This window comes from Brachyhypopomus gauderio, chromosome 21 (assembly GCF_052324685.1).
Source record: "Brachyhypopomus gauderio isolate BG-103 chromosome 21, BGAUD_0.2, whole genome shotgun sequence".
Classification (NCBI taxonomy): domain Eukaryota; kingdom Metazoa; phylum Chordata; class Actinopteri; order Gymnotiformes; family Hypopomidae; genus Brachyhypopomus; species Brachyhypopomus gauderio.
Genome location: NC_135231.1, coordinates 3431272 through 3459125, shown reverse-complemented (window position 1 = coordinate 3459125; position 27854 = coordinate 3431272). Strand labels below are relative to the sequence as shown.

The window sequence follows — 27854 nt, the reverse complement described above, 5'->3', positions numbered from 1 at the left end:
GGATGTAGAGGTTCTTAAAAATGTCCAAGGAAATGTTTTTTTTTTGTTTTTTTGTTTTTTTTTAAACGAAAGAACATCTGATCCGATTCTTCCAAAGAAGAAAAAGTATCGCTAAACACGATATCTAAACTCTGTGCTCCAAATGTATACACGTAACCTTTCCACTCACAACAATAATCAATCAGTCAGTCTAGTACACACTACGCATACATAAAGGCAAAATAAAACTGCTACATCAATGTAGCGGAGTAAAATAAAAAAAATAAAAAAGTGGCCGTCTTTCAGTGCTATTAAGTATTTTGCTGTTTCCATGACACCTTGATTTTTCTAATAAACAATTGAGGTTTAATGGTAAAGAAAAAAAAAAAAGTAATTTACGCAACTCATCCAGGAGGCAACACCAAAGCTCTACAACAAGCAAGGGAAAGGGCTGTTGGAAAATACAGGACATAGAATATCACAGAGAGTAAATGTTCCTTGTTTATTACTGGCCATTTCATGAGTCATCTACACATCTCTATGATGTGATCTGTACATGTTCACTACAGGCTATTGCTATTAAATAATCCCAGCTATTCAGTTTTTTCTGTCTTTTTAAGTATATAGAATATATAATAAAAATATACTGAGGAAAAAAATTTCTAGACTTGAGATCACACTACATTAATATGGTCGACCGAAGGGGTAATCCCTGTAAGATAAAATGACACAGAAGGCTTTGTGGAAAATTTGATATGCTTGTAGTCAGGTAGATGCTTGACGATAAAAAATCTGAACCAGTTTATGAGTATCATAGTATTGTAGCCCCACCCTCTTAAAGGCCCAGGAACCAATGTGACATGAAGCCGTCGGCTGGAGTAATGATTAAAAGACATGGAATTAGAAATTAGGAATTAACGCTATGCACCCAAGCAAAAATGAAAAAAAAGGAAAGAAAAAAACAACACAAACCAGGCTGCAATGGAACAGAACAAATCTATACATGTATCTACACTTATTTATACAGAGGATTGGAGACGTCTCCAGAGTCTTGGTAGTAATCAGCAACAGGGAGGACGTGGTATTCAGTCCATCTTTAATGGTAGTCCGATGGCAGTCCACTATTTGTCACTGGTTGAATAGAACTCTGCCCAGCGGCTCTCGAAGAAACGCCTCATCGAGTGACCAGCCATGCCCACCTCGGAGGAGTCTTCATTAAAGAGTTCGCAGTTGTTAAAGACCAGCTGTGCATCTGCAGCAAACTCATCACAACTACAATACCTGCAACACAAGAAAGATCCACTTACTGAGCAGGTGCTCCAATAGAGCAACATATGGCAATATTTTACAGAAATCATCATCATCATCATCATCATCATAAGGTTAGGCCTAAATTCCAAATGTTTTCTGTCCAATGGGGAGGCACTCCTCCCTGTAGCCATTACCCTCCCTGTAGAAGCCTTTCCCGCATTGTGAGGAAGTCCATAGGATTCTTGATGATACGTCGGTATCCGGGCACCAGTCGTGGGTTGACGGGCTCCAGGAAAGGCCAGGCATCTGAATGGGCTTCCATCTCCATCAGAATGATCCTGCAAATCACATGGGGAAATCTCTGACTTTGTACATATTGCCAAAAGATTGCCAATCTTAGTTTGCAAATGTACACATGGGTACGTAGTGCACCTGTAAGGCGTATGATGTGTAGGTGCAAGGTAGGTGTCCCTAATAAAGAGGGACGCACACGTGTGTGTGTGTGTTTGCGTTGGGGGGAGCACTGTAATTTCAGTACAACACAGACAATTGATTCGCTGTGTGATTTAAGCATTCCCTTCATTGTTTTGAGCAGTGCGGTGTTACTGGAGTAAAGCCACTCTTCTTCCCACTCACTGTTGACTCGATCACAGGCTGTTCCATCACTGAACACGTGTTTAACTTTTAATTAATTAATTTTTTTAAATAAAAGGAAACCAATGAAAGAAAATGTAAAACCCTCCTAAAAACAACGCATGAGCCCAAACTCACTCGCAGTACGTGAGGTCAGGCTGGTTGCGCGTAGCCATGCGTCTACGTTTGGAGGGGGAGGAGCTTGTCCTGCTGGATGGATTATGAACATCCTTCTGTCTTGTAATGATGCTCCGCCTGTGACCGTCCTCTTCATCGGAACTTTCTGGCCCGTAAGTGAAGCGCCGTTTCCGCACCTTTGACCTCTGCCGAGCTGATCGCTGGGGCCGCGGGGTTTCACCCATCCCCTGAAAGACATGTGCGAACAGACGTGTTATAATTAGACACACCAAGCCAAAAAATCATCTTGAATTTTAAATCTGTATAATTAGGGCTTAGCTTTCATATTAATTAGTCAATCATTACCATGGATATACAGTTGGGACAGAACCAGTCTCCTTCTGGGACCTGAATGACCTTTGGTCTTAAACAGAACATGTGCCATCCACGATCACAGCCATCACACAGGAGCAGATACTCATCATTATCACCCTTACGGCACACCTGGCACGTCTGTGGACACACACACACGCACACAGTTAAAAGGAACATATACACACACACACTGCACACACCTCGGTCAGCTACACACAGTAGCTGGTAGGTGAAGTTCAGAAGCAAGGTTAGATGGATTACATTAAGTGCAAGTGAGTTACATAAAGTTGAGTTAGTGTCTCTTACTATAAAACTCACCATAACACAAAAGGAATACATGAAATACAGAATTAACTAATCTGTTTTCTCACCACTTTGACGATTGACTTCTCCCAGGCAATGGCCCTCTCCAGTTGCAGCAGGCACAAGGAGACCTGTGATGCACTCCGACACCGGTTAAGACCCTGCCTCCATATCCTCAGTCTGGGGGTGATTTCACTCTCCAAACTACACACACACACACACACACACATCAGGTAAATCCAGGTAACAATCACCTCAGCAGTACTTCTGTGGTCAGAGACTGACCAGTGTGTGTAAATGCCAATTGGTAAATGTAGGTTTTTAATCTAGATTATCTAGATTTAAGAGCAGGAATGTGCAATACAGAAGTAATGTCCAGTGGTAAAAGTGTTTAAGATTTTGCATGGTAATAGGGTTTTAAAAAACTCACCATTGTAACACAAATTATAAATATGTTTTGAACACATTGCTGATAAATTATCAGTCAACAACGAGAATAAAATGAAACTTAAGGACCACATGGGACTACAGCACCATCTAGTGATTTATTGTAAGGAATAGGCCTGTGTTGAAAAAAATCGATTTTCCGATTCAGAATCGATTCGCATATGATGATCTGATAATCGATTCGTACGTCCAAGGACCGATTTTTTTAATTAAAATAATTTTTTACATTTCCCCCAGTGAAGTTTTACCCCCGCCTTGTCACTGAATTCACGCAGGCGCGCTTGGTCTAACTAACTGTAAAAAAACATGGTGTCAGACAGTGACGGTAATGACGATAGTCAAATCGGAAATCTGGATTCAGAGAACTAAAAGGAACAAATACCCTCGACAAAACTAAAGCTATTTGCAAAACATGCGGAATAGAAGTCAAGCATTGCGGAAACACTACCAACCTGAAAAATCACCTGCTGCGGCATCACCCCTACCTCAAGCTAGAGCCACAGCAGATGAAGCTAAGAGATCACAGTACTGAAACAGCATTAGTCAAGCTTTTGACACAATTGATCATAGGATCTTGCTAAAGCGGTTAGAATCCTGGGTTGGAGTCTCAGGCACAGCCCTTTCATGGTTTTATTCTTACTTGACAAATCGCCATCAGTTTGTAGAGCTCAATAATATTCCATCCAAACGTACAATAGTTAAATATGGGGTCCCGCAAGGCTCCATCTTAGGACCACTATTATTTACATTATATATGCTACCATTGGGCACAGTTATAAACAAACATGGTGTCAATTTTCACTGCTATGCAGATGACACTCAACTTTACATATCAGCCAAACCTGATGACAAACTCAGTTTAGGAAAAATTGAGGCCTGTGTAAGAGATATTACATGCTGGATGTCTCTAAACTTTCTCCAACTAAATGAGGACAAAACAGAAGTTCTCCTTGTGGGCCCTAAGGCCGCAAGACAAAAAATTCCAGATCTAATGCTTAATCTTGCAGACTATCCCATTACACCTGGCACAGTAGCCAAAAACCTAGGTCAGAGTCGAGTATGACGCCTATCATTTGATAAATACATAGATAGTACTACTAGGATAGCTTTTCTACATCTCCGCAACATTGCCAAATTAAGAAATGCATTATCACAGGATGATGCAGAAAAATTGGTGCATGCCTTTGTTAGCTCTAGATTAGACTACTGCAATGCACTACTGTCAGGATTTTCAAATAGGAATCTAAATAAACTTCAAATAGTTCAAAATGCCGCAGCCAGAGTTCTGACCAGAACTAGAAAATTTCAGCATATTAGACCAGTCCTATCAGCCCTGCATTGGCTCCCAGTTAAATTCCGTATTGATTTTAAAATTCTATTATTAACATATAAAGCACTGCACTGGCTTGCTCCTGAATACCTCCAGGAACTTATTTCCTACTATGAACCCCCACGTCCACTAAGATCACAGGGTGCTGGTCTTTTATTAGTTCCACAAATTAATAGGGTAACAGCAGGGGGAAGAGCCTTTTCTTATAAGGCCCCCCAGCTTTGGAACAACCTCCCAAAATGCATACGGGACCCTGACACAGTCACAATCTTTAAGTCTAGGTTGAAAACCCACCTATTTGGTTTAGCATTTGATAATTAACATCCCCCCTTAGATAAAGGTACAGATCCAGGGGTTCACAGACGAAGGGTTTTATGGTAGACTGGGGCGCTGGTGCTGTCGTCCTGTCACTGCTTGTGGTCACTCAAGTTTGTTGACAGTGCAGTGGACGGATGCCATTGTCTCAGAATGCCCCCAAGCCTATGTTACCTTCTGGTTCTGCCTTTTTTAGCTAGGCTGTAATAATTTAACTTAGTGCCGGAGTTGCTGCCACACTCCAGAAATGTGTTTAATTTCATCTGTCCTGTATATGTCCTCATACAGAGCTAATTTTCCCTGTTTTATTTTTTCCACATGGCTGCCCGCCTGCTCGAGGAAAAATGAGATGAGGAGACAAGCGATTCATCCAGTGCCAGCCACCTACTGCCTGACCGGATGAGCCTACACCATGATGGACATTACTACATCTTTTCCTTTTCTTTATTTATTTCTGTTTAAATTGTTGTCATGGAGACCGATGTCGGCCAGAGGAGGAAGGATCCCCCCCCCCCCCCCCCCCCCCGAGTCTTGGTTCCTCGCAAGGTTTCTTCCTCATGCAAAAAAACTAGGGAGCTTTTCCTTGCCACTGTCGCCCTTGGCTTGCTCACTGGGGGCTAGGACTCGGCACTTGTAAAGCTGCTTTGTGACAACAACTGTTATAAGCGCTATATAAATAAAATTTGATTGATTGATTGAGATTTGTTGACACTGCCAGCTAATTCGGTACGTTCTCAGAAAATAACCGAGGCGATTGCGGGCTTCATTTGCAAAGACATGCGGCCGTATTATGTCGTTAAAAACTATGGCTTCAGACACCTGATGAAAGTCACGGAACCTCATTATTCAATTGTATCTCGCAAGCGATTGACGGAAGAAGTGATACCAAACATGTACAGGTCAGTTAAGGAAAACATCAAGAAACACATTCAGTCAGCAGAGAGAGTGGGCATTACTTTACATTTTATACTTTCAGTTTATTAAGTGTGAGCACTTTTAAAATAAAAAATGCATTTGGTAGCAACAGCTTTTGGGTGAATTCTTAATTATTTCAATCATAATAATAATGCACTGGTTAGTGTCCCAGTAGGAGTCCACTGTTGCAGATATAGACACCTCAAAGATGTCCTCTGTTTATTGTCCTGGATTACCTTTCTTGAAGGTAGATTTATGATTACCATTTTCACCAGTCTTCCAGCCATCAGTAACTACCAACTACCAGTAACTATTTGCTGATTAATATCGATATAATACTAGTTTTAACATGTTGCTTTTGTACACAGTCAGGAAACAGCTCAAATACATTTTTAATAACACTAAACCCCCAAATTGGATCGAATCGATTAAATCGGAATAAATCGATTCTTAATCTTCAGAATCGGATCGATACTTGGAATTTGAATCAATACCCAGCCCTAGTAAGGAAGGTCTCTCTGGGTCTCAGAAGTGCTTGCAGTTGACCACCTACCTTCTACCAAACCCTTGCACAGACCATGAAAACATAATTCACATCCAGAATCAGGTCTTGGTTACAAATAAAAGAGCCCTCTTCCAACGAACCGGCATTCTCCCCATCCTGACTGACCTGACAACATCTAATGGGATGTCCTCCCCACCGGGCGGGGGTGTGAGGGGCGCCAGCCGCACCACCTCGGCCAGGTTCCACAGCGGCTCCTTGAGATAGCGGCGCTCGATATTCCTCTCCAGGTTGGTTAGGCGCAACACAGCCAGGTCCACGGGGTTAGAGGTCACGCGGAGCAGGTCCACCCACTCCCTCTTGGTCTTGACGATCCAGTCGTCCCTGGGGTCCACCTCGTGTTCGTAATACTGCAGGTCGTCCCGCGTCGAGTCCGGCTCAGGCACGGTGAACACCTGGCCCGACGAGGAGGAGGAACAGAGACGGTGATGAAATATGAGGTAAAGGAGAACTCACTAATGGCAAAGCAACTCGTGGGCTTTCTGAATGAAGTCCACACATTAGGCCACACTTAAGCATCCAACTGCTTACAAAACAACGTGGTCAGTACAGCAGTACTGAATACTGAGTTTTTACATGTTACTGTTGGATTGGGAGTTATCTGCCATTTAATTAATGCCAAACCAATAATGATGCTGTAGTTACTGACAGAGTTGGTTTATACAAATTGTACATGACATGTCAGAGTCACTTAATGTACACATGCAGGGTGTTTCTAATAAATACACATTATTTACATAATAATATAGATACATTTATTATTTATCTATAAATCCATCCTTTGTTGCTATGTCTCCATACCTGAAATCCTGCAGTTGACGATTCGGTGGCATTCTCAGTACCGCTTGGTCCATTCGGGGGAGCCAGCTTTGAATATAAAGTATGGACAGCATGATGATTAGACGTGCACACAGCCCCCCCTGCTGTTCAGTAAACACAACAGCATGCATGAATGATGCAACGCATCAAGAGCCCTCATGAGCTCAGCGAACCAAGACCAAAGCATTGTTCTGACCCCTATGAAAGCAGATCATCTGGATAATACTACACAAAAACAAACAACATGGCTAAACAGGGACAAAATGGACTATACTGCGAAAGGTCACCGTTTCCCAACAAAGAAATATGACAATGTTTTATTACTCTGAATAGCAAGTAGAAGGAAGACCCCCCCCCCACATTGTGTGTACTTACATCAAGCTTTTTATTCGTTGAGTGGAAACAAACTAAATGATTATTGTGGAAACCCAAAATCTGGAATTCATATTCTACGTAAGTATAATGCTAATGCGCTCTTTCCCTTAAATCGATACCCTATTCCAGCTCACCTTGAGCTGCAAATCCGCACCCACCACTCTGTGCTCAAGGTCCTCCACCCACTGCAGGACAATGAGATCTATCTGCATGGCCCGCGGCTGCTCCACCCACGGTTGCTGCACCATCTCCTGCAGCATTTTAGCCTCCTCCACCTTCAGCTGAAAGATGGGATCTGCAAGAAGTAGTATTTTGTGAGGAGGGGTAAACACTTCACTTCACTGGTCCACACTTCAAATAAAAAATATTAAGACTACCAACGTATTAAATCGGTGCCGTTTTAACAAAGACCTAAAAACTTTAAGTTTAAGTGTGCCATGGTGTCTTTTTCAAAATAACAGAACAGGAAAGAATATGTAACGGGTGTAAATTATACACAAAAAAATCTTGCATTTACTAATTACTCACCAGTCATGGGCCGTGTGCAGAACTCTACTAGGAACTCCATGTGTTTGGTAAGGTGCTTGTGGAGAACCTTCTCTCTGACGCCACGTGGGTGAAGAGCGCTCAAAATGGCTGTGAGCTCCTCTGGCTCTTTGACCCACCACCAGCCTTTTACCATCTCTGAGCACAGGAAGAAATATAAAGTTTTCATAAGTTAAATTTTCATGAAAATTGAGAATGAGTTTAAATGAATTAATTGCAACTGTAAGGAATTCTTTGGACATAGTTGTCCTGTCCTAAATAAGAATGAACGAACAAGCTAACTAACAGCACTAATAAGCCCTAGTTAAATCAACTGGGAAAAGGACTGTTGGTCAACTACATGCAAAATGGACTGACCCAGTGGAATAGGCTTGGCCACAAGCTGCGTGAAGTACTTCTGTTCCATCTCCTGGAAGAGAGAGGAGGGTGGCCGTCCCCTGCGCTTCACTGCCCCCGCCCGATGGCTCCGCCCAGCTCCACTGCCCCTCCTCCGCCTCCTCGCAGGTCTCGGCAACGGAGTAGAGCACACCTGGGGGGGGATCACCACCTGCAATGGCAACACCAAGACACAGCACAGAAGAGAGCGATTATTAAAACACACGAGAAGAAACATTAAAAAACATTTAAAACATCCAATATGAAGCGCAGACCTGTGGCGGTGGGGATGGTCCAGGGACAGGTGCATCTTCAGCAGGAGGTGCGGAGGAAGCGGAGGGTGGGTGTGGCTGGGACAAAGACCCCTCTTCACATGGTTCCTTAGGCAGCAGGTTGAACCACTGCCCTCTCTTTTCCGCCAGTTCTTTCATACCGTCCTCTTGTTGGCCGCCATCCTCGCCCGTCCCGCTCTTGGATGCCAAATCTGTTGGACCGCCGGAACCGGAGCCCTGCGACTGGCTGAGCCAGGCCTGGAAGGTGGACTGGGTGAGGTCTTGCATGGCGCCATCGGGCCCCGTCGTCACCACCGCATCCTCGCCGCCCGATTTGCTGCTGCGGCGACGACGGCGATTCTTGACGGTGCGTAGGTGGAGCTCAACTTCTGGTTTGATCTTACGAGGTCGGCCCCGCCCCCGAGGGCTGCTCATGAGGGAAGCCTCTCCTGGGAGAGGGTCCACCTCCACAGACGAGGGATTGGTAGGAGGGGGGCAGGGAACGGGCGGTTTGGTATTACTAGGCTTTGGAGATAGAGGTGGCTCCACTTTGACCTCTGCCTTCACAGGAGACACAGGCTCTTTCTTTATTGGGGTCATTGGCTCATCCTTCACCAGAATGTCACCAGAGGCTGCCAAAAAGAGAAATGGGGGAAAAATGGGTCCGCCATCCATAAGGACTTTGAAGTAAACATAATTTTGTGCAACAACTTCAAAATATCTTGCACATGTTCTACTACCTTCCCTTCTTTGGTTCGTTAAAATCTTGTGATAAAAAGACAAATACACCGAACAAAGACATGACCCACTGCTGCACACAGGCGTTAGCAGTGTTGGCAGAAAGATCTTTTCAAACAAATCTTCACATGAATGAGAAACTTTTCATTTAAAAGAGTTGATGGACAGAGGTCTATCTATGCTTGACTTGTCAAAACCTCAATTATAGCAGGATATCAAATCTTTATAAGCATCTGTTATCCATCCATCTGTTTTTTTAAGGACAACAAGAACATAAATATCTTACACAACAAGAAATACACATATATGAATGTAGCTCAAAATGCAGGTGGTTATTAAAGAAGAAAAACTACAGCAAACTACAAGAATAAAACATGCAGGAGGCTCACCCAAGATCTCCTCTGCTCCCTCCACCAGCACAGCGCCCATGTGTGGCATAAGCCAGTACCTGCGTCGGTACCGGTCCTGCCCCAGAGACATCGCCCGCATGCAATGTGATGACTGCAGCAGCTTCTTACGGAAAAACACCTGACGCTGAAAAACAGCATTATCCCAGAGCATCAGTGTGATGCAGTCCACACCCACACCGTGAACATTCTGTCCACATTTTTCATTCCCTTTCATCACACGTGAGCCAGTTAATCATGAGCAATATAATATGACCTTGCTATCATATACTGGGAACTAGAAGAAACAAAAATAAAGATTGGTATGGGGCCCTTGATGAACGGAAGCCTGGCTTACACCTTCAGATTTGGGACAACTGGTTTTGTAAGTCTTACCTTTGTTAGCTTATCAATCTGTCGCTCCAGTTCAGGAATGCTCGCACCATTTGGACTTTCAGACTACAAAGAACGATACATCTACTGTAAATTACACATAGTATAAGCCTGCATGGGAATCATCATTGGTGGAAAATAGGTTAATTACAATATTAAGAAAAGAGCCAAAATGGCATGCTTCGATGAATACCACCAACATGGGACGTACCTCGACGTGCTTGGGCTCCTCTTTGGGCCGCCGTCGGCTGCTCCTGTCCAGCAGGCCGCTGTCCTCCATGCTCTCCTCTTCAGCCACCCCCACACGGGCGCTGCGCCTCCGCTCCTCAAAGCACAGCTCCTCCTCGGAGCGGCCCGTCTTGCGCGCTAAAGCAGCTTTCAGCCTGACGCACACGAGCACCGTTAAAGTGAGGGGCCAAGGAGAAAACCCACACATGAAGAGCAACTTTGATGAATTCCTTACTTGCGCAGTTTTCCCTCAATAATCCACTTGTTCTTTCTGTAGGTAGTCATGTTCTCCAGTGTGTTGTCAATCTCCCTGTACATTAAAAACAAAGAGGAGGATGACTTTTGATATACAGATCACAAATAATGTAGAAGTTGCACAAGTGCATTCAACTACCACCACTTAAAGTAACAACTGAAACAAGCCAAATCTCACAACACCAAGTCCAAGGCTTGTGAGCAGGACGCACGCTGACCTGATGACAATGTTGCTGGCATTCAGCTCCTCCACCAGGAAGCCCAGGATGGAGGCCTTGATGTTGGGGCACAGGGTCTGGAAGCTTTTGGTGCGTAGACTGTCGCACACCTCCCGTTCAAAGCCGTGAGACTCCAGAAAGATTCGCAGCACTTCAGACACTGTGCTGTGACTCAACTCCAGATCCACCAGCTTCTCACCCAAGATCTTCACAGACTAGATGGCAGGGAAGGGAAGGAGGAAAGAGGGTCGAGAGAAGAAAGCGTTATCGGTGCAACCAGTAACATTAAAGGGTGGAAAGTGGGACTTGCAGGTCATTTTGTCATAACATAATACAAACCACAACACGGGTTAGCAGGACAGGTGCACACAAATTTTACCCAGGTAAGCCCGTTTTGCTGTTGATGCATAAACAAGCTCCACCCCTTCTCTCAGTATTTCTATCAACACAAGAGTAATCTGTCCAAAGCATTATAGTTTTGAGTCTCTGAAATCCTCATATCCAACAATGTGTGAACAAATTAACAGCTTTCAGCTGTTAGAAATTCCAACACAGCTCCAACTGTGCCTGTCTTTACATTATAAAGCAAAAGGGCAGAGCTATGGCACTGATGTCTGTACAACATGGAAGGATAAACCCCTGCACAATATCATTCATGGTCTCATTTCTCATGTGTATTTTTGTGAAAAAAAAAAAACCAGTTTGGAGACCAAACAGACTTGTCAGATGGTTAAATATCTTGTAGTTTGTGATCTCCTGTCACGATAAGTCATTGTAGACTGCAAACCACAACAACTTCAAGATTCCTGTTGTGGAAGTTGTGTATTAACACCCATATCCAAGGGTTATACCCATGTCCCTCACCAGGGTTGACACAATGGGCTTTATACAGTCAATCTAATGACAGGGGTGGGTTCCTTATTCATAAGCACTGCCAACCCCCACCTGGGTCTCAAACCCAGGTCCGACAGGTGATAAACACATGCCCTGACAACCAAGCCAAGGAGCCAGTTCCATTGCATAGCAGTCAGAGCATCCATTTCACCTGCACGAAGCGACAGCCCCCTTAACATCACCATCTCTCCTTCAGCAGGAGATAATCATCTCCTCATCTCCATCATAATCATGAAGGAAAGTCACCAAAGAGAGGTCCAACATATACATACAGCAAACACTTAAGTATACAGAAAAAAGAAAAAGAAAAATGAGGACAAAAATTACCATATCATATATCAGACAAACCTGGTAATAAGACGGCAGTCCTGGATCGTGTAATGCAGCCTCCACCAACTTTATGAGCAGATCTAGAAGTTCACCCTGACTGTTACCCAGGCCCAGAAGACCCTCTTGAAGAGTGGCCAGGCTGGGGATGTCCTTGGGCACCTGGAGACCAAGCACCTTTCCATAGCCGTGCAAGAACTCCACCACAGTAACCAAATGAGAGAAGGCCACTCCTGAAAGCACCTGTCCCGGGATACGAGACAACTCGGGCAGAGGCTTGGACACAAAAGGACACAACACACAACTATTAAAATGCGTTTGGATAACAAATGCCGCAAATCAACTAACAAACTACTCTGAAACATGGACGGCAGTATTACAAATGTTCCTGCAGTTACTGGTGTTACTAATAAATTGCATAAGATTAAAAGTGAATTCAGGGTGTATAGAACATTATCTTGTAAAAGGAAAGACAGTTGAAGAAAACTTAAATTAACAGTAAATTAGTCAGAAAGAAAAAAAAACATCTATCCAAGGATTGTCGTACAAGATTATCATAATCTGTAATGCAATGCTAAAGGGTTTAACATCACCATCCCACACCCTCCACTCACTGTGTGGTCAGTGAGACACATGTCCTCAGTGGGCTTCTTAAGCTCTTCTAAGATCATCTGCTGCCTCTTTCTTTCCTCCATCCGTCGTTGGGCCTGTGCCTTCCTCTCCGCCTGCCTCTTAGCTGCCAAAGCAGCTTGCGCTTGGGCCTCCGCTTCAGCTTGTGCCTTGGCCAGGGCCTTGGCCTTGCTGCGGGCTCCTGCCACCCTCTTCATAGGGCTGGCCTTCTCAAGGTCCTCCTCTACCGAAGCCTTCTTCCTACGGCCAGGCTTCTTGGGTTGCTCTGGGCCAGGCTTGGAGGCATCGGTTTCTGAAGCCTGGCTCTGCATTTGGGCTGCCTGTATGGGTTCTTTGGCATGCTCCAACTGCTTACATATATAACACAAGATTAGATAAGGAAGGATACATATATTACTGAAGTGGTGGACACAGCATGAGAGATTAATATTTTATATGCATGCATCTTGGCTGAAATTAATGTATTTTTAGGATTATATTCCTATTAAACAAAACCACAATTGTGGTCTCTTTCTATGTCACATCCTTACCTTAACTTTAAGTTTCTCCTGCCTAATCTTCTTGTTCTTAACATCTTGTTTCCTTTTCATTCTTGCCTATGTACATTGATAAAGTCAGTATGCAATGACAAATTTAGATAAAGGAATGAGTAAAACATATCTTTCAAGCAGTCAATAATCAAAATGAATCAGAACACACACACACACACACACACACACACACACACACACACACACACACACAGAACCACACCCTAGACACATGATAACTACAATTATAGATTATTTTAAAAGCTACTTCACCTTTTTCTTCATTTTTTTCTTAATCTTAAGCAGTTTCTCTTTATCCTCTTCTGTGAGCTCCTCTGTCAAATGAAAACAGACATCTGTTCTTCTGATATGAAACATATGATATACCCCTTTGTACTGCAATATGCTTTGACTAATGTTAAAAAGTATGTACTCCATAGCCCATTTTACATGAGAAGCAGTAACCACACTGCAGCACATAATAAGCAGCGCACACCTATGTTAATCAATGCAACTTTTACATTTACACTGCAGCATAGCCAGGCAATTTTCTCTCCGCCTTTCATTACTATGGAGACAGGTGGCAGTTGTGCCCAAAGGATTATGGGACCTAGCATGTTGTGAAGCAAGCAAGTTGGGCTTTTCTCAACTTTACACAAATGAGAAGTATGTTTTACTGGGCAGAAGCCAATGAGCTTGATGCATTTCATCATGTCATGCCAAGCCACTGGCTGAAATGAGTGTTATGACAAGATAGAGAAGAGGATCATTTCTGTTGTGGCAGCTTTTCCTGTACTTTACAGACAGAAACACGGTTACTTCATGCAGTTGTGTTGAAAGCGGTCTTAGCTTCATTGATGGCAGACTGACAGCAGGCAGAGAGTGGTGTCAAGTATGTGAATATAAGAATACATCATCCAGACCCAGATCACTTACCACTAGATACAAATAATAATTGATAAGTAATGATAAATAGCAATAAATTTAGGTAATGAGACATTGGAGTTCATCTTTCTACTTTAATAACACCATATTAATTAGCCACGATGTAGGCTGCTGTCTACATTACACTGAGCACCGCCGATGCCCGTTTGAGTGTCCCAAGCAGAGATGTTTTGCAGTACTCTGTTAAATGTCAGAGCTTGTCACTTTCTACTGTTGTTATGAAAGTGTATCAAAGGAGATCACATTTATAGATGGGGAATCGAGTGAGCAACTCAAGTCGAAGTCGCACTTAAGTCGCCTACAAAAAGACTTCAGACTTGACTTGGACTCGACCAAAATAACTCATGAAACAATAAGAGTCAGTCCGTTATACAGGGGTTGTCGAAAAATACTTTCTTTGTGTGTTTATTTTGCCATCATTCTTTACTTTTGTTTCGGTGTTTTGTTACTGTACCTCTTTTCTCGTGAAGTATCGACATCGTATTTATTTTAAATATAAAGAAACGAGATTTGCCATGGCTACGGCTGGGAGTACCGCACGTGGAGCCTTTCTGCGGTACTCCGTGGAGAAAACAGAAGAACGCAACGTGTAAAAAATGTGGGGAAACTAATTAAAACTAATAAAAACACACTGGAAGGACCACATCAAACTAAATAAGTACCCAAAACACACCGGATAGGGTTCATTAGCCGTCATTACAGCTAGCGGTGCATCCCCGATTAGCGTAGCAGCCACTTGTAAACAAACATCAAAACAACAGTCAACATTTTAAATTAACTGTAAATAAAGTATTTTACTCGACAGTTATTGTTTTACAGGAGTAAAGTATGTAAACTAATGCCCAGCATAATCTGACAATGAGAACCGAATTTTTACTTTTTACTTTGACGCTAATCTTGAGAAAGACGGCCGTGGACGGCAGACAACAGGAGCTACCAAAGTAATATTATGTGACGGCGCTGGGAATATGGACCTATGAGCTCCGCCACCGACTAGTGGAGGATGCTGGGAAATGTACAGGGTGGGAGATTTATGTTTGTTAATGTTCCTTAACATGGCAATTCTTTGTGCATCTTTGTGTTAGTTCATTTATGGAAATGTGGGAATGCTTTGGGGACGTTTTGTTGGGGAAAGTAAAAATCACCATCAAGGTTAAATGTGTGCAGTGATATGACATGACTGCCACCAAAGCACCTGAGAAAGAGGAAGTAAAAAAAGCAGTTATTACTCTTGATGTTCAATAAATAGTATTTCTTGCAAAGATGAGCTTCTTGAGTGAGTCTCCTTCTTCACCGGCGCCACAATATAAACAAGTTATTTTTGTGTTTGATGTGCATTCAAATTTAATAAACACTGACATTCCTGGCTACAATTAATCTTTCATTGCAATTACAACATCGCTATTATGTTTGGGGAACTTGCCTGAGGCTCCGACACATTGCTAAAGTAAAGTCAGCATATCAAAAATTCTATGAAATTATGAACGCCGTATGTGTATGTTTATTTTCCAGCCCCATGGTGTTCCAGGGTTGCCAACTCTCACGCATTGAGCGTGAGACACACGCATTTGACCGTTTTCACACATTCTCACGCCACACATCCGATATCTCAGGCAAAAAAAATATCTAGTTTATTTACCTCTGATCCATATCAAAGTGTTACTAGTTCGCTCTGGCGCCAACCACCCGCGATCGATAGATCGCGATATAATACTTAATTGTATTGAATCAGCTAGTTCGCATCACAGATTAACTGACTTGCGACTATTAGTGGAAGCAATTCAGTAACTGGGGCAGCAATTGGTCAACTTACCCAACACACTGGTAATGGTAAATGTTATATTATTACCATTTTGGTGCCCTTCAGACACTTGCGTGTAGTGATAGCACTAAATACCATCAGTTACTAAATACCATCATTGGGTTCATTTAATTGGACTACATTCAAGAGCAAGCCTGGCCTTTTGGGGCGGGATGGTATCTGTCCTACTAGGGAGAGCTCTGTTCTCATTTCCCGAGGCATAAATCACAGTCTCATGACATAATTAATCAATGGCAATCCAGAGGAGGCCAGACAACAGGCAAAGAAGCTAAACCAACCATCTGCTGATCGCTACGAGACAACATCCATTCTTCATCATGTTGACACTGTCTGTTCCCAAAGCAAACAGAAAACCAGGGAAATAAAATCTTAGAAACCTGATTTGTATTAAAGTAAATGAGACAGAACAGTGCCAGCACCTTTTAACTAAAGCTAGCACTACTGATCAATAAATTCCCCAAATCTAAACTGTTTACGATAAATCAGATCATCACATATCATTTAATAAATTTAATATACTCTAACAAAGTTGGATCAAGCCAAATGAGTACATAGCTCTAAATGAAGCCAGTCCTCCTGACTACAGCTATTTACCACACCCTGGTCTAACTGGCCTTGGAAGCAGCACTGCATTTATTTATAATGACACATAGGGTATAAACCAGAAACCTGGTTGTGATTTCAAATCTTTTGAAAGTCTTTTTCTTAACAATGTAAAAAAGCAAAAAGATGCCCACTCAAATCTACAGGCCTCCAGGATCCTATTCAGAATTTATTAATGATTTTGCAGAATCCTCTCTAGTCACTTTAGTAGAAAGAGTTAATGTTGTTGACTTCAGCATTCACTGTGATACTACCCACGACCCTTTGAGATCTGCCTTTAGTTCTAGACTAAAATCAACTGGTTTCACTCAGTGTAGAGGAGAGCCCTGGTGGACATACACCTGATTTAGAGCTGATGTGTACTGTAGACACAGAGACCATATATGGTACATGGTATATTGATCACATTGAAAATTTTAAACAGAACACTCAAAAGATAGAACACTATCTTATATTGTGATTGTAGTGTCTGTTATCGACCCTTTGGGTTCCTGACAAGGTTTCTTCCTCATGCTCTAGGGAGTTTTTCCTTGTCAATGTCACCTTTGGCTTGCTCACTGATGGCTTGTTCTCTAGCATGTGTAAAACTGCTTTCTGTCAACAGCTGCTGTGAAAAGTGTTATATAAATAAATTTGAAATGACAAGCTGACATTTAAAACATTTACAGAACACTGTACATTCATTAGTCATTTCCTAAATGTATTTTAGGTACTTTTTTTGTTGCCATGCGAGTTCTCATTAACGGACAGTACTGTTGTGTACCTTGTAGCATAGTAACCAACTTTAAATATTGGTCTGTATGTTAGCCATTGCCCAGAGAATTACCCGTTTAATGCAGCTTACTTCCATAAGATATTTGAACCAACTTGCCAACTGTATTACATGCAGTTTAGATACCACAATCATTCATATTACTGTACTATAACTACAATTCAGAGACTTTCATCAAATGAATTTGCCTCTTCTGGATTAAATAATCATTTCAAGCACTGCTGTGCTTTTTCTGACAGAAGAATTATAATTTTTCAGTTTGGATTTGGGCCAATTTCATATATGGTACTGAAATCTGATATGTACAAGACATTCACTGCAATTCTGTGATATGCAGGAAAGTATTGGAATAGCCAGACATTTGTAATGTATGCTGTTACTGTTGACTCCACTTTGATCGGTTACTACTGGATGAGTGTACTACATGAAACATTGTTCTTTACACTTCCAAACTAACCCATATGTAGTAATCCATATTAGCATGAACAAATCACATACAGACATTGTTAAAAGCTTGATTTTAGCCACTTCAACATGCAGTGTCTACAAGCATATACACATCTTGACACATCTAGGACCGATTAGTCAGATGGGGTTTTTTGTGTATTACCAAAGTACTACAGAGGCAGAAACATAAAACGCAGTTATACAAAGTGCGAAATTCCCTTGCATACTACACATTTTTTAAATTATTATTATTTGTTTTTCTAGAGACAGAAAATAGACAGAAGAAAGCATTTCTAGAGATAGCTTTAGTCATGTTGTTTACTATGCACCAGATAACTTTTTCTCCCAATTTTATCTCCAATTTTACCCACTAGTTAAATAATTCTCCCCCAGTCACACAAACCCACTGTAGTCTGGCGGATGTCCTATGTTCTCCATTTTTATATTCCATGTCATAATGTTCATATTTCTATATGTGGGGAAACTACCTTAAAAGCTTTTGCTCTTACCCTTTGCCTCCAGTCTCTTCAACAGCCTGGCATCTATTTTGCTCAGCAACTCTACCATCTTTGGCTTCGGAGGTCTGCCTGGTCGCCTGGCTGGTGCTCCTTTGGGCCGGCGAGCTCTTGCCCGAGGCTTGCTCTCCTTGTCAGGATTTGGGGGGCGACCACGCCTGCCAGTTATGGCCATAATTATGGATGGCACTTCTTCATTTGCCAAGAGGAACCATTTCTTTCCCTGCAATATAGATATATTACACACACACACACACACACACACACATACATACATACATACATACATACATACATCCCCCCCCAGTGACTTTTTATTGTTTCAGGTTAAAACCTAATCCACAATTATGTTACAAATCAGCTGTTGATACCCTTTTATTGGCAAATTAAATCCCACCAGACCCTCCCAACCGCCCACCACACTGGCACCGACACCGCAATTAAAACAGTACAAATTTCAAACTGCTGAATCGTAAAAAACTACATTGAGAACTTCAACAAATGGGAGTGAGCAACAGCAAGGGTTAGCCCTAAGCAAAGCAATTTCTCAAAATCCGATTAAAATATAGCCCATCATTATTATTTTTTATACACCAAAAAGTATTGTGCCGTGTCATTCTATTTTTAGAACACCTCCAGTCATTAATGCTTCTAGATTTCTGCTAACAGACCTCTGGTGCGTCTCTCTCCTCGTAGAAATCACCCACAGGCATACGCGGGCTGAAACTGAAGTGCTCCCTTGTCACCCCATTCAGATTATCCTGGTGTCTCCTTAAATACTGAGAGGAAAAATTTACAATGTCAAACAAAATAATATTGCAAAAAAAATAAATAAAATAAAATAAAATAAAAAATAAACCAATAATACTCCAAAATAAAATAGTATTACATCATAAGGAAAAGGGGGAAAAAAAGAAAACTGCTCAAAAGCCTCACCTTAATCACTTCAGGGAACTGTTTCATCCTCCTTCCACATGGACTGTAGTACCATGTCTCCCCTTTTAGTCGGTCTTCAAGTCTCCGTACACGAATCTCTCGCTTCCAACTGACATGTAAAAAAAATATATATACATTTGCTCACATTTCAAATGGAAATAAAGCAGTAAGCTTAATCTAAAAGAAGAGGAATTTGAGTAGAACAGTAGAAGAGATAGAATAGAACCAAATTTAGAATAGAACTAAATTTGTTATAGACTTGAAATACTGAAGCATGATTGGCTACTGTCCAACATTAAAACTGCTTTTAAGCTTCATACCCATGAAGAATTGGGAAGTTGACCTGCTCTTCAGTAGCAATTCTTCGCTTTGGAGTTTCTATTAAAAAAAAAAAAACAAACAAAAAAAAAAAACAACCAATAAGTAAAAACTTATCGTTCACAAAAAAGGAAAGCAGGCATGCAGGACAGACACCATTACAAATACCTGCTGTGGAGCTGCTATCATCATTGTCCTCTTTAGTGTCTGCATCCACAACAGCTTCAGTTTTGGGTGGTTTAGGAGACTTTGCAGCAATTTCTTTCACTTTGGGCTTCTTAACCTTCTCAGATTTAGAAATGCTGGTCTCACTGTTAGTCAGGCTTGGGTCACCAGTGACATTTTCTGGACATGGTGCTCCCGCAGGAAGTAAAGGGCTGGTAGACACAACTGGCACTTCTGTTATTTGTTTAGAGGTCTTTCTTTTTCTTGTTGCAGATGGTGGTTTTTCTTCAGTTTTCTTTTTTCTTTTGCCCTTTTCTTCTTTTGGAACTTTTGGTGTTGAGGTTTTTCTCTTTTTCTTAACATCAGGTGCACCTGACAAACATGAAAAAATTTAATGACATTTAAATTCAGCATATAACACTGTGCAGGTGTTGAAAATGAAAGAATGCTTTAAAAAATGTAAGTGTTCATTTATTTTGTCAATTAATAAAAGCCAAATGAATGAACAAAGAAGAAATCTAAATGAAATAATTATTTGGTGTGGCAACGCTTTGCCTTTAACACAGCATCAGTTCTTCTAAGTAATCTTGCAGTTTCTGAAGAAACTAATCACAGAGGTTGTTGCAAACATCTTGGAGAACTAGCCACAGATGTTCTGGGGATGTAGGCTTGCTCAAATCTTAGTGTCTTCATGTAGTCCCAGACTGGATGATGATGAGATCAGGCCTCTGTGGAGGCCATATCATCAATCTGTAATTCTGTACTTCTGGCAAGATGGAATACCTGGGTACCAACAGTCTCTTCCAGTTCTGAGCTGATGGCACTGCTGGACATCCGCTTTCGAAGAGAAGTAAACATGATGTCTCATCTGCTGCACCAAGTTTCCTTGGTGGACCACTGTGTCCTCATCAATGGCTGTTTTCTTGTGAGTCAAAAGAGCTTGAACAGCACTTGAAACCCCAGTCTGCTTTGAAATCTCTGCCTGGGAGATAACATGCTGATGCAGTGTAACTACTTTGTCTCGTCGTGGTACATGACTTGTGACATGAAACTTCCACAACCTCACCTTTACTGCTGTTTGGTTGTTCCTCAACCAGTTTGAAGTTCTTACATAGCTGTTTTTGTTAATTACTGTTTCAACCAATATATGAAAATTATGAACATTATCCCATCTGGTATACCTGGTTAACCATATGCTACTTTAATCCTACCAAATCCCTGACTGTACAAGTGAACCCAGAATTTATGCTGTTCTGAGGGCAAAGGGTCATCACACCAAATATTGATTCACTTTAGATTTCTCTTTTGATCATTCACTTTACATTTTGATAACTGACAAAACTATAAACAGTTATGTTTTTGAAAACATTCTTACTTTGCAGAATTTTTGTCCACACCTAAAACCTTTGCACAATACTGTACGTTTTGCGCAATACTGTACATGTGTGTACTTAAACTGAAACATTCATCAATTGTGCATTAAAATAAGATACAATTAAGCCAAAAGTTGACAGGTTTACCTTGAACAGGAGGATTTAAAGCCTTTGGGGTCCTGGGCTTGCGTGGCTTCTTTGTTCCCAGGGTACATGGGACTACAGGCAGAGGTGTACTAAAGCCAACTGTTATGTCAGGTACACCAGCAGCTTCTTGCCCTTTTGTGTCTGGGGCTCCATGTCCTTCTTCACTGCCTTTCAGGTCATTGACTGAAGACGAAATTGGGAAAAAAATGGGCTAGACTAAGAATAAAACATTTTTCCTGAAAGGGATTTATAAACTTCATATTTATACATCAGATTAACTATATGGTAAAAACAGCCGGCTGAAGAAAAATATTTGGAGCATTTACGCCTTGGACTAAAGACAGCAATTTATGGGTGCACACAGCACATATCCAGCTCTCCAAAACTTAAATAAACGAGTTACGGAATAATAGGAGATTCAACAGATAAGTGTTGAAGTTAAATGGGTCTGATAAAAATAAATTGCTGCATTTGGAGAAGTTAACATTTCATGCTATGTGAAAGATGTACAATTCTACTGTAAAACATAACTAGCATTTCATAACCAAATTAAACATTAACAATCATTTGCCAGGAAGATACTTGCACAGACAACAGCACATGCCCTAAATTACAATCTACAACAATGAATAAACTCACCATCATACATTTCACCATCATATATATATTGTTAGATGTACCAGCAAATTAATATTTACTCTAAGGAGACTAATTTCAACTAATAATTTAGCAAAATTGTTAGAATGTACATTTTTGACAAAAATGTAAAAACCTTGTTTCCATCATAAATCCTAGCTTTACAGAACAAAACCTTAAGAAACTCACCTTTTGGAGACTGAACAGAGAAGTCATTTATGGATGATAACATCAGAGATCCATAATTCTGTGAAGTGGGATTTAAAGAACTATCCAACTGTGACGTATCCTCAAATGGAGTTTCCTCAATAGAGCTCCTGGTGGTCAAACCGCTGTTGAAAGTCTCTTCTTCCAAAGAGGTGTTCTCCGACTGTATGTCTACAAGAAACCTGTCCCTGGAGTCTTTTGCAACTGATTCATCTTGGAACATGGCTGGGTCTTCGGCCTGAGAAGCATTGTCCAGAGAAACATTGGAGCTGTCCAACAAGGATCCAATATTCTCTACTTTAGACCCATCACTGTAGGTTGACTCCGCCAAAGATGGATAATTCAAAGATGTCTCAGTGCCCAATGTATCATTTAAGGTGTTACTGTTTTCCATCCCAGAAATGGACTGGTCCCTGTTGATGTCAGTGTCTTTTTCAAATGCAGGCATAATGTCCCGTTCTGGCCTTTCTGAACATGGAATACTCAAAGATGTCTCCGAGATTTTCATAAAATCTTGAGAAATGGAATCTGTGTGGCACTCCTGGTTTGACATGGAGTTTGGGACACTGGCTTTATGATGTATGTGTCTAACCTCAGGTTCACTGCTGGTTTTCTGAGGGGAGCATGGTCCATCAAAAGCATGCTGATCTGCTTTATGAGAAGCCACATGTCCAGGGCTTTGAGGAGGGCAGGGAACAAACTTTGTGACCCCTCTTGGGAGCACTGCCACAGTTTCAGCAGAAGAAACACTCACGTTAGGAGCTGTGAAAGCAGAAGGAGATGATGTAGATGCATGAGGATCAGCACTCACAGTAGGAGGAGGTGCAGAGGAATGATGAGGGGATGAAACTAATTTAGAAGAGACAGAAGTACTGACAGTAGATGTAAAGTCAAGACATTTAGAGACTACATGCAAAGGAAAACTGTCAGTAGTTGCAGCAGGAGATGTAGGACTTGGTACTACAGGAGTATCCCTTTGAGGATGAGCTGTTGTTGAGGAAGAATTAGAGCTTACTGGAACAAGTGTATCTTGGGATATAGATAGCTGAGGAACCTGTGGAACCTTAGATCCGTGACTTTCAACTAGATGTGCAAGAGCAATCTGAGGAGGTGCAGGTGTCTTGGAAGGTGATTCCAGAGACTTACTAACTAAAGGTTGTGCAGATACAGCAGGAGGTGATGCTTTGGAGCTTTGGCCCATCTGAGGAGTTGTTGAAACCGAGGGAGAATTTGAAAGTGTTGCATGCACAGCAACAGAAGATTGTGACACAGAGACCACCGCAGGTCTTAGGCCTTGGACTATTAATGGAGGTGTGGTCAGCAACTGAGGAGGTGAACCCATTGCTGATTGGGTGTTTACTTCAGTCTTTGGTATGACTGGAGCATGTGCAGACCCTCCTGTAGGGGATTCTGAAACCACTGTGGAATATGAGGACTGGAGGACTGGAGAAGGCCCAGATAAGGTTTGAGGAAGTGCAACTGACATTTGACAAGGTGGAGTAGCCATTTGAGGTGAAGGTCCAGAGACAGTAGTGGGACTCAACTCCTTGAATGTGGCTCTCATGTCATGGCACTGATTTCCAGGTTCAACATCCACAACTGGCTGCTGCAGTTGGGGGCTGTAGTCATTAGTGGGTCCAATGGAAGTTCCTGGGGGCTTGACGGGGAAGCCTTCACTTGTGGACAGCCGCTGGGGGACAGAGGACCTCTCCACCCCATTGTAACCTTGATCCACTTCTTTATAGGACTCGTTCATATGCCCTGAAGATGATAAAAAAAAAAAAAAAAAACAATTAGCCAAATTATGAACACTACTTTAACATATGTGCTCCTGAAGTAAATTTGCTTTTACTACTTCATCACTTTTCCATTTTTTGTGTGTTTACACATCATCATTACCTGTACAATATGGCACTCTGGCCATTGTTAAGAAAATGCTATTTCTACTGGAAAATGGACATGGAATGCAAAATGAAACAAGCATTGGTAAGATTTAGAGTTTAAGTCAGGCAACGATTGCTTCAACTAGGTTCACGTTTCAGAACGCTGAATAGTGATTACTAGAACACAATGCAGTGATAAATAGCCTAATACCTAATAAATTTTACACATACCTGCTGAATTATTACCATGCAAGATTGTGATGCATGTCAAAAGAAAATGTGGCACAGAGCAAGGATATAAATGATGTGTGAAAACATTTTACTTATTGTATAAATTAATTCAACAAATCACTATTTAATTGGATTTTTTCCTTAATGATATTCACCTTGAATCCCAGAGGAATGGGCTACATTGCTTCTCCCTGGGCTCTCTCTTCTCTGAGGTGAACCATTATCAGATATCGCAGAGGGGGACATCATTGGTACTTGTACAGGCAGGGGGCTGCTAGTGCCTCCACGTCCCATGTGATGGTGCTGTGGGCTTCCTCGTGGCGAGGTGAAACTCTGTGTGGTGGGCATCAAGGGAGTCTGAGGCTGCGACTGGGATTGAGACTGTTGCGATGACACAGGTGCGTTCTGAGGTTGATGCTGATAATAGGGCATCCCATTAGGCACCATCCCATAATGTTGCTGCTGTTGTGGTTGGAGATGTTGAGGTGGGTGGTGCTGTGGGTGGTGGTGAAGAGCTGTCGCTGGCTGATGCTGCATGGGTGGAGGCTGCTGGTGATGCGACGTCTGTGGGATGCCGGTGTGCACCTGGTTCGGGTAACCTCCGTACATGCCATGAGAGTTGTACCCCATCGACATGGACGTCCCCCCTTGCTGATGGCCAGGATTTCCCCGTCCCCAGTACTGCGCTCCTCCCACTGGGGGTTGCCGAGAACCAGCAATGCTCCCGTTGACTTGATACTGTCCATGTCCCTGAAAGTGGTCCTGAGGCTGCTGCTGTGACATCACTGCCTGGGAACCGGTTTTCTGGTGCATTCCGTGGCCAGTACTGGAAGCAGCGCCAGATCCCATGGCCGGGTTATACTGGTTCCACAAGTAGTCATAGCCCATGTTGCCCTGGTGGTGGTGATTACTCATATGGGAGTAAGAGGAAGGAGGAGGATGGGGGCCAGACTGGCTGGCCCCATCTGCAGTAGTGATGCCATTCACATTCATATCGCCGTTCAGACCTGTGCATAGGTCAAAGCAAAAAGACCTTTCACATAATCTGGAAACATCACAAACCTTATGTCTAATCCAAGTCGAGTCCCAGACAGTAGGTACTAGCCTTAAGATCACAAAGTTTTTAAAAGTGAATAAAATAATATAGCGAATATATTGCTCACTTTTCCCTTGCGGGGGGAAGCTCATGGTGGACCCGTTAGTATAGAGAGAATCCCCTGAGGAATGCTTCAGTCCTGAGTTAGTCGACACAGAGTGAGGCCCATAATTAAAATGGTTATTTGCTTCCATCTAGGATAAAAAAAGACTGGAGTCAAAACTTACATTAAAATCTATGCTGATAATAAATGCACAAGGTACACACACAAGCCAAGATTAGTGAAATTCTCTTCATCTAGAAATTTTCCTCTCAAATGAAGAACAGCAAATTGGCAAAGAACTCCTAATTTTTACCTTGCATTAGAAAATTTTCAGTAGTCTAAACAAAAAATAGTCTAATTGCCTTTCTTAGTAACCATTGAGAGTTTTCCTAAACATTCAGAACAGTAGTTACATTCAGTTGCTGCATGCAATACGTCGGCATGTAAATGAATACATTCAGCGTGATGACATGCTGTGGCCGACATCACAAACATTGCACTGCACAACTCTCCCTAAAATGTCGCAGATAAGCGGACTGCTTCAGCTTTCTTGTTGATACACAGAGATGCTGCTTCACACTGTTGACAATTTAAACAGACGCTCACGTCGCGGTGTGCAAAATACACAAAAAGTACATTTTAACTTGTTTGCGCTTAAACTGTTTTTTTAATCGATATGGTCAATCTTAAGTACATATACGTAAATTAAAAAAACAAGTAACGAGATATCATAATGCTAATTTTTTTTTAGCAATTTAGCTAATCATAAACAAATTGAATGAGATAAGATAAGAACTTAAGCTGGCACCATGACACCACTTCACACCTGTAGCACATCCAAGCATTCACAGCGTACATTTAAAATAATTTGGTTTATCAAAATCTTAATTAATAGACAGAAAACCGTGAAAGTTGCTAATGCAGAAGCTAACGGCTACACGTGACCATGCGTTGTGGGTGAACTAGCTCTCCGCAGCAGCCCAGCTAACTACACTGAAACGAAACACAACGGCGTTCAGTCAACTAGATACTCTTTATTTTATTTTTATATACATACATATTTTTTTATTTTGGTTTGCTAGTTAGCCAGCCTGACACACACAAGATGAACATTTCACCACACATTTGTAGTAATTCATCAGATTCAGTGGCAAGCAGTCACTATTCCATTCATTTTAATGTGCCAACCGAGCTGTAACACGGGGGTAAAAGACGAAGGCGTTAGCGAGCTAGCTCCAGACAAAAGCCACCAAAACATCCCAGACACGGACGAAAACAACAAGGACTTGGCCGCTAACTGTTACGTGCGTGTCCGTAACTCGTGTTTATAGCTGAATATTTGGTCTAAAACGATCGAGGAGTGGGGTAACTACAGATTTACCGATGGCACTGTACGCCCCCCCCTGTACTGTAAACGGGTTCAATATAAACGTGTGTGTTCTCGTCTCCGTGTATCTGGACGGATCTGGGTGGCGGATTAACGTGTTAATGTCGTTTTTAATCGCGTCATTGGAGCAGGGCCTGGACACCACTGCCCGATATCTCTCACACTCGATAATACAGCCGGATAGCCACATCGCCACTTGATTCGGGATTATGAATTTAAATGACTGACGGTCCTAGTTAGTTTTATGAACGCGTACGTTAACGCGTTTTTTAGTAGAACAGCACGACGGCGTATTTAATAACGACGTCAACTCCAAGGTTATTTAAATAATTAAAGTTGAAACCTACATGTACACAGCTAACCTTTAATGTACGTCCGAATTTCAAATATGTATGCAGAATCGCAAGTTTACCAACTGATCCAAAGTGTGGAAAATCCAATAGTGGGAAATCCCAAGTTAAATGTGTGTGCCGTGCTGGTCATTTCGGATGCTTCTTTTGTTGATTAACTCACATTGTTTTTGCCGAGGTACGGTGGAGAAAATTTGAGAAAGCATCACCCCCACACACTCAAAAGTTTTCACTCAATACATGATAATAAAAATGCCCAACCTTGTTGTCCTTAGATCAAAAAGGCAACAGTGCCTCTGGACCTCGGGTTGACGACCTATATGAATGAAGACGGTGTAGGCGATGTAAATAGTAAACAGGTATCGCTAACCATTAGGTTTCAAATGAGCAAACATGGCTGGTGTGTTTGAGCACAGCCATGATCACAGGAGAGAAAGAGACCGAGCCCAAAGAGGAAGTGAATGGTGCGCTACACACAGGGCGGCCAGAGCGCCCCAGGTCCTAGTGCCGCCCTCATCAACACAACAGTGTTATAAACTTAGCCCGGGAAACCTTCATAAACTCTAGGGCAGTCAAATAATCCACTCACTGCGGTTTAACGTTAATTATGGCAGCCACTTTAATTAGCGAATTATTCACACTATGTGAAGAACATTGATGAAGCCAATTAAGTTCTCCTAGTTTATTTGTTGGGCATTAAAATAAACCATCATGGTAAAAAATACGTTGTGGACTACGTATATTTTAAGTTGTCAAAGTTGTTTT

At 42.0% G+C, this 27854-nt stretch overlaps 1 protein-coding gene across 3 annotated transcripts; it reads right to left on the bottom strand.

Annotated features, from left to right (window-relative positions):
* Position 1: 1 nt before the first annotated feature.
* On the bottom strand, positions 2 to 27546 carry baz2a (bromodomain adjacent to zinc finger domain, 2A). Of its 3 annotated transcripts, none has more exons than XM_076983686.1 (30): positions 27351 to 27546; positions 25377 to 25503; positions 24369 to 25220; positions 22082 to 23860; positions 21257 to 21439; positions 19740 to 20108; positions 19574 to 19631; positions 19254 to 19362; positions 18989 to 19096; positions 18312 to 18540; positions 13487 to 13548; positions 13214 to 13279; positions 12668 to 13033; positions 12075 to 12329; positions 10833 to 11047; positions 10595 to 10669; positions 10343 to 10514; positions 10135 to 10197; positions 9742 to 9886; positions 8618 to 9246; positions 8325 to 8514; positions 7950 to 8105; positions 7556 to 7716; positions 7029 to 7094; positions 6336 to 6622; positions 2727 to 2862; positions 2347 to 2493; positions 2002 to 2228; positions 1425 to 1568; positions 2 to 1260 (listed from the first exon to the last, which is right to left on the bottom strand). In XM_076983686.1, the coding sequence occupies exons 2-30, from the start codon at positions 25501 to 25503 to the stop codon at positions 1101 to 1103; spliced, it is 7536 nt and encodes a 2511-aa protein (XP_076839801.1). In that variant the 5' UTR covers positions 27351 to 27546; the 3' UTR covers positions 2 to 1100. The 3 variants fall into 3 exon arrangements, with proteins under 3 accessions (XP_076839801.1, XP_076839802.1, XP_076839803.1); XM_076983687.1 differs by having other exon boundaries at positions 12668 to 13030; XM_076983688.1 differs by having other exon boundaries at positions 25377 to 25448.
* Between the last annotated feature and the right edge of the window lie 308 nt (positions 27547 to 27854).

Excerpts from the sequence above, each read along its gene's own strand:
- baz2a (XM_076983686.1), bottom strand. The coding sequence starts at position 25,503 with ATGGAAGCAAATAACCATTTTAATTATGGGCCTCACTCTGTGTCGACT. Across the intron at positions 10,198-10,342 it reads AGGAGCCCAAGCACGTCGAG|TCTGAAAGTCCAAATGGTGC; the intron begins GTACGTCCCATG and ends CGTTCTTTGTAG. Across the intron at positions 6,623-7,028 it reads CGTCAACTGCAGGATTTCAG|GTGTTCACCGTGCCTGAGCC; the intron begins GTATGGAGACAT and ends TCGTCGGGCCAG.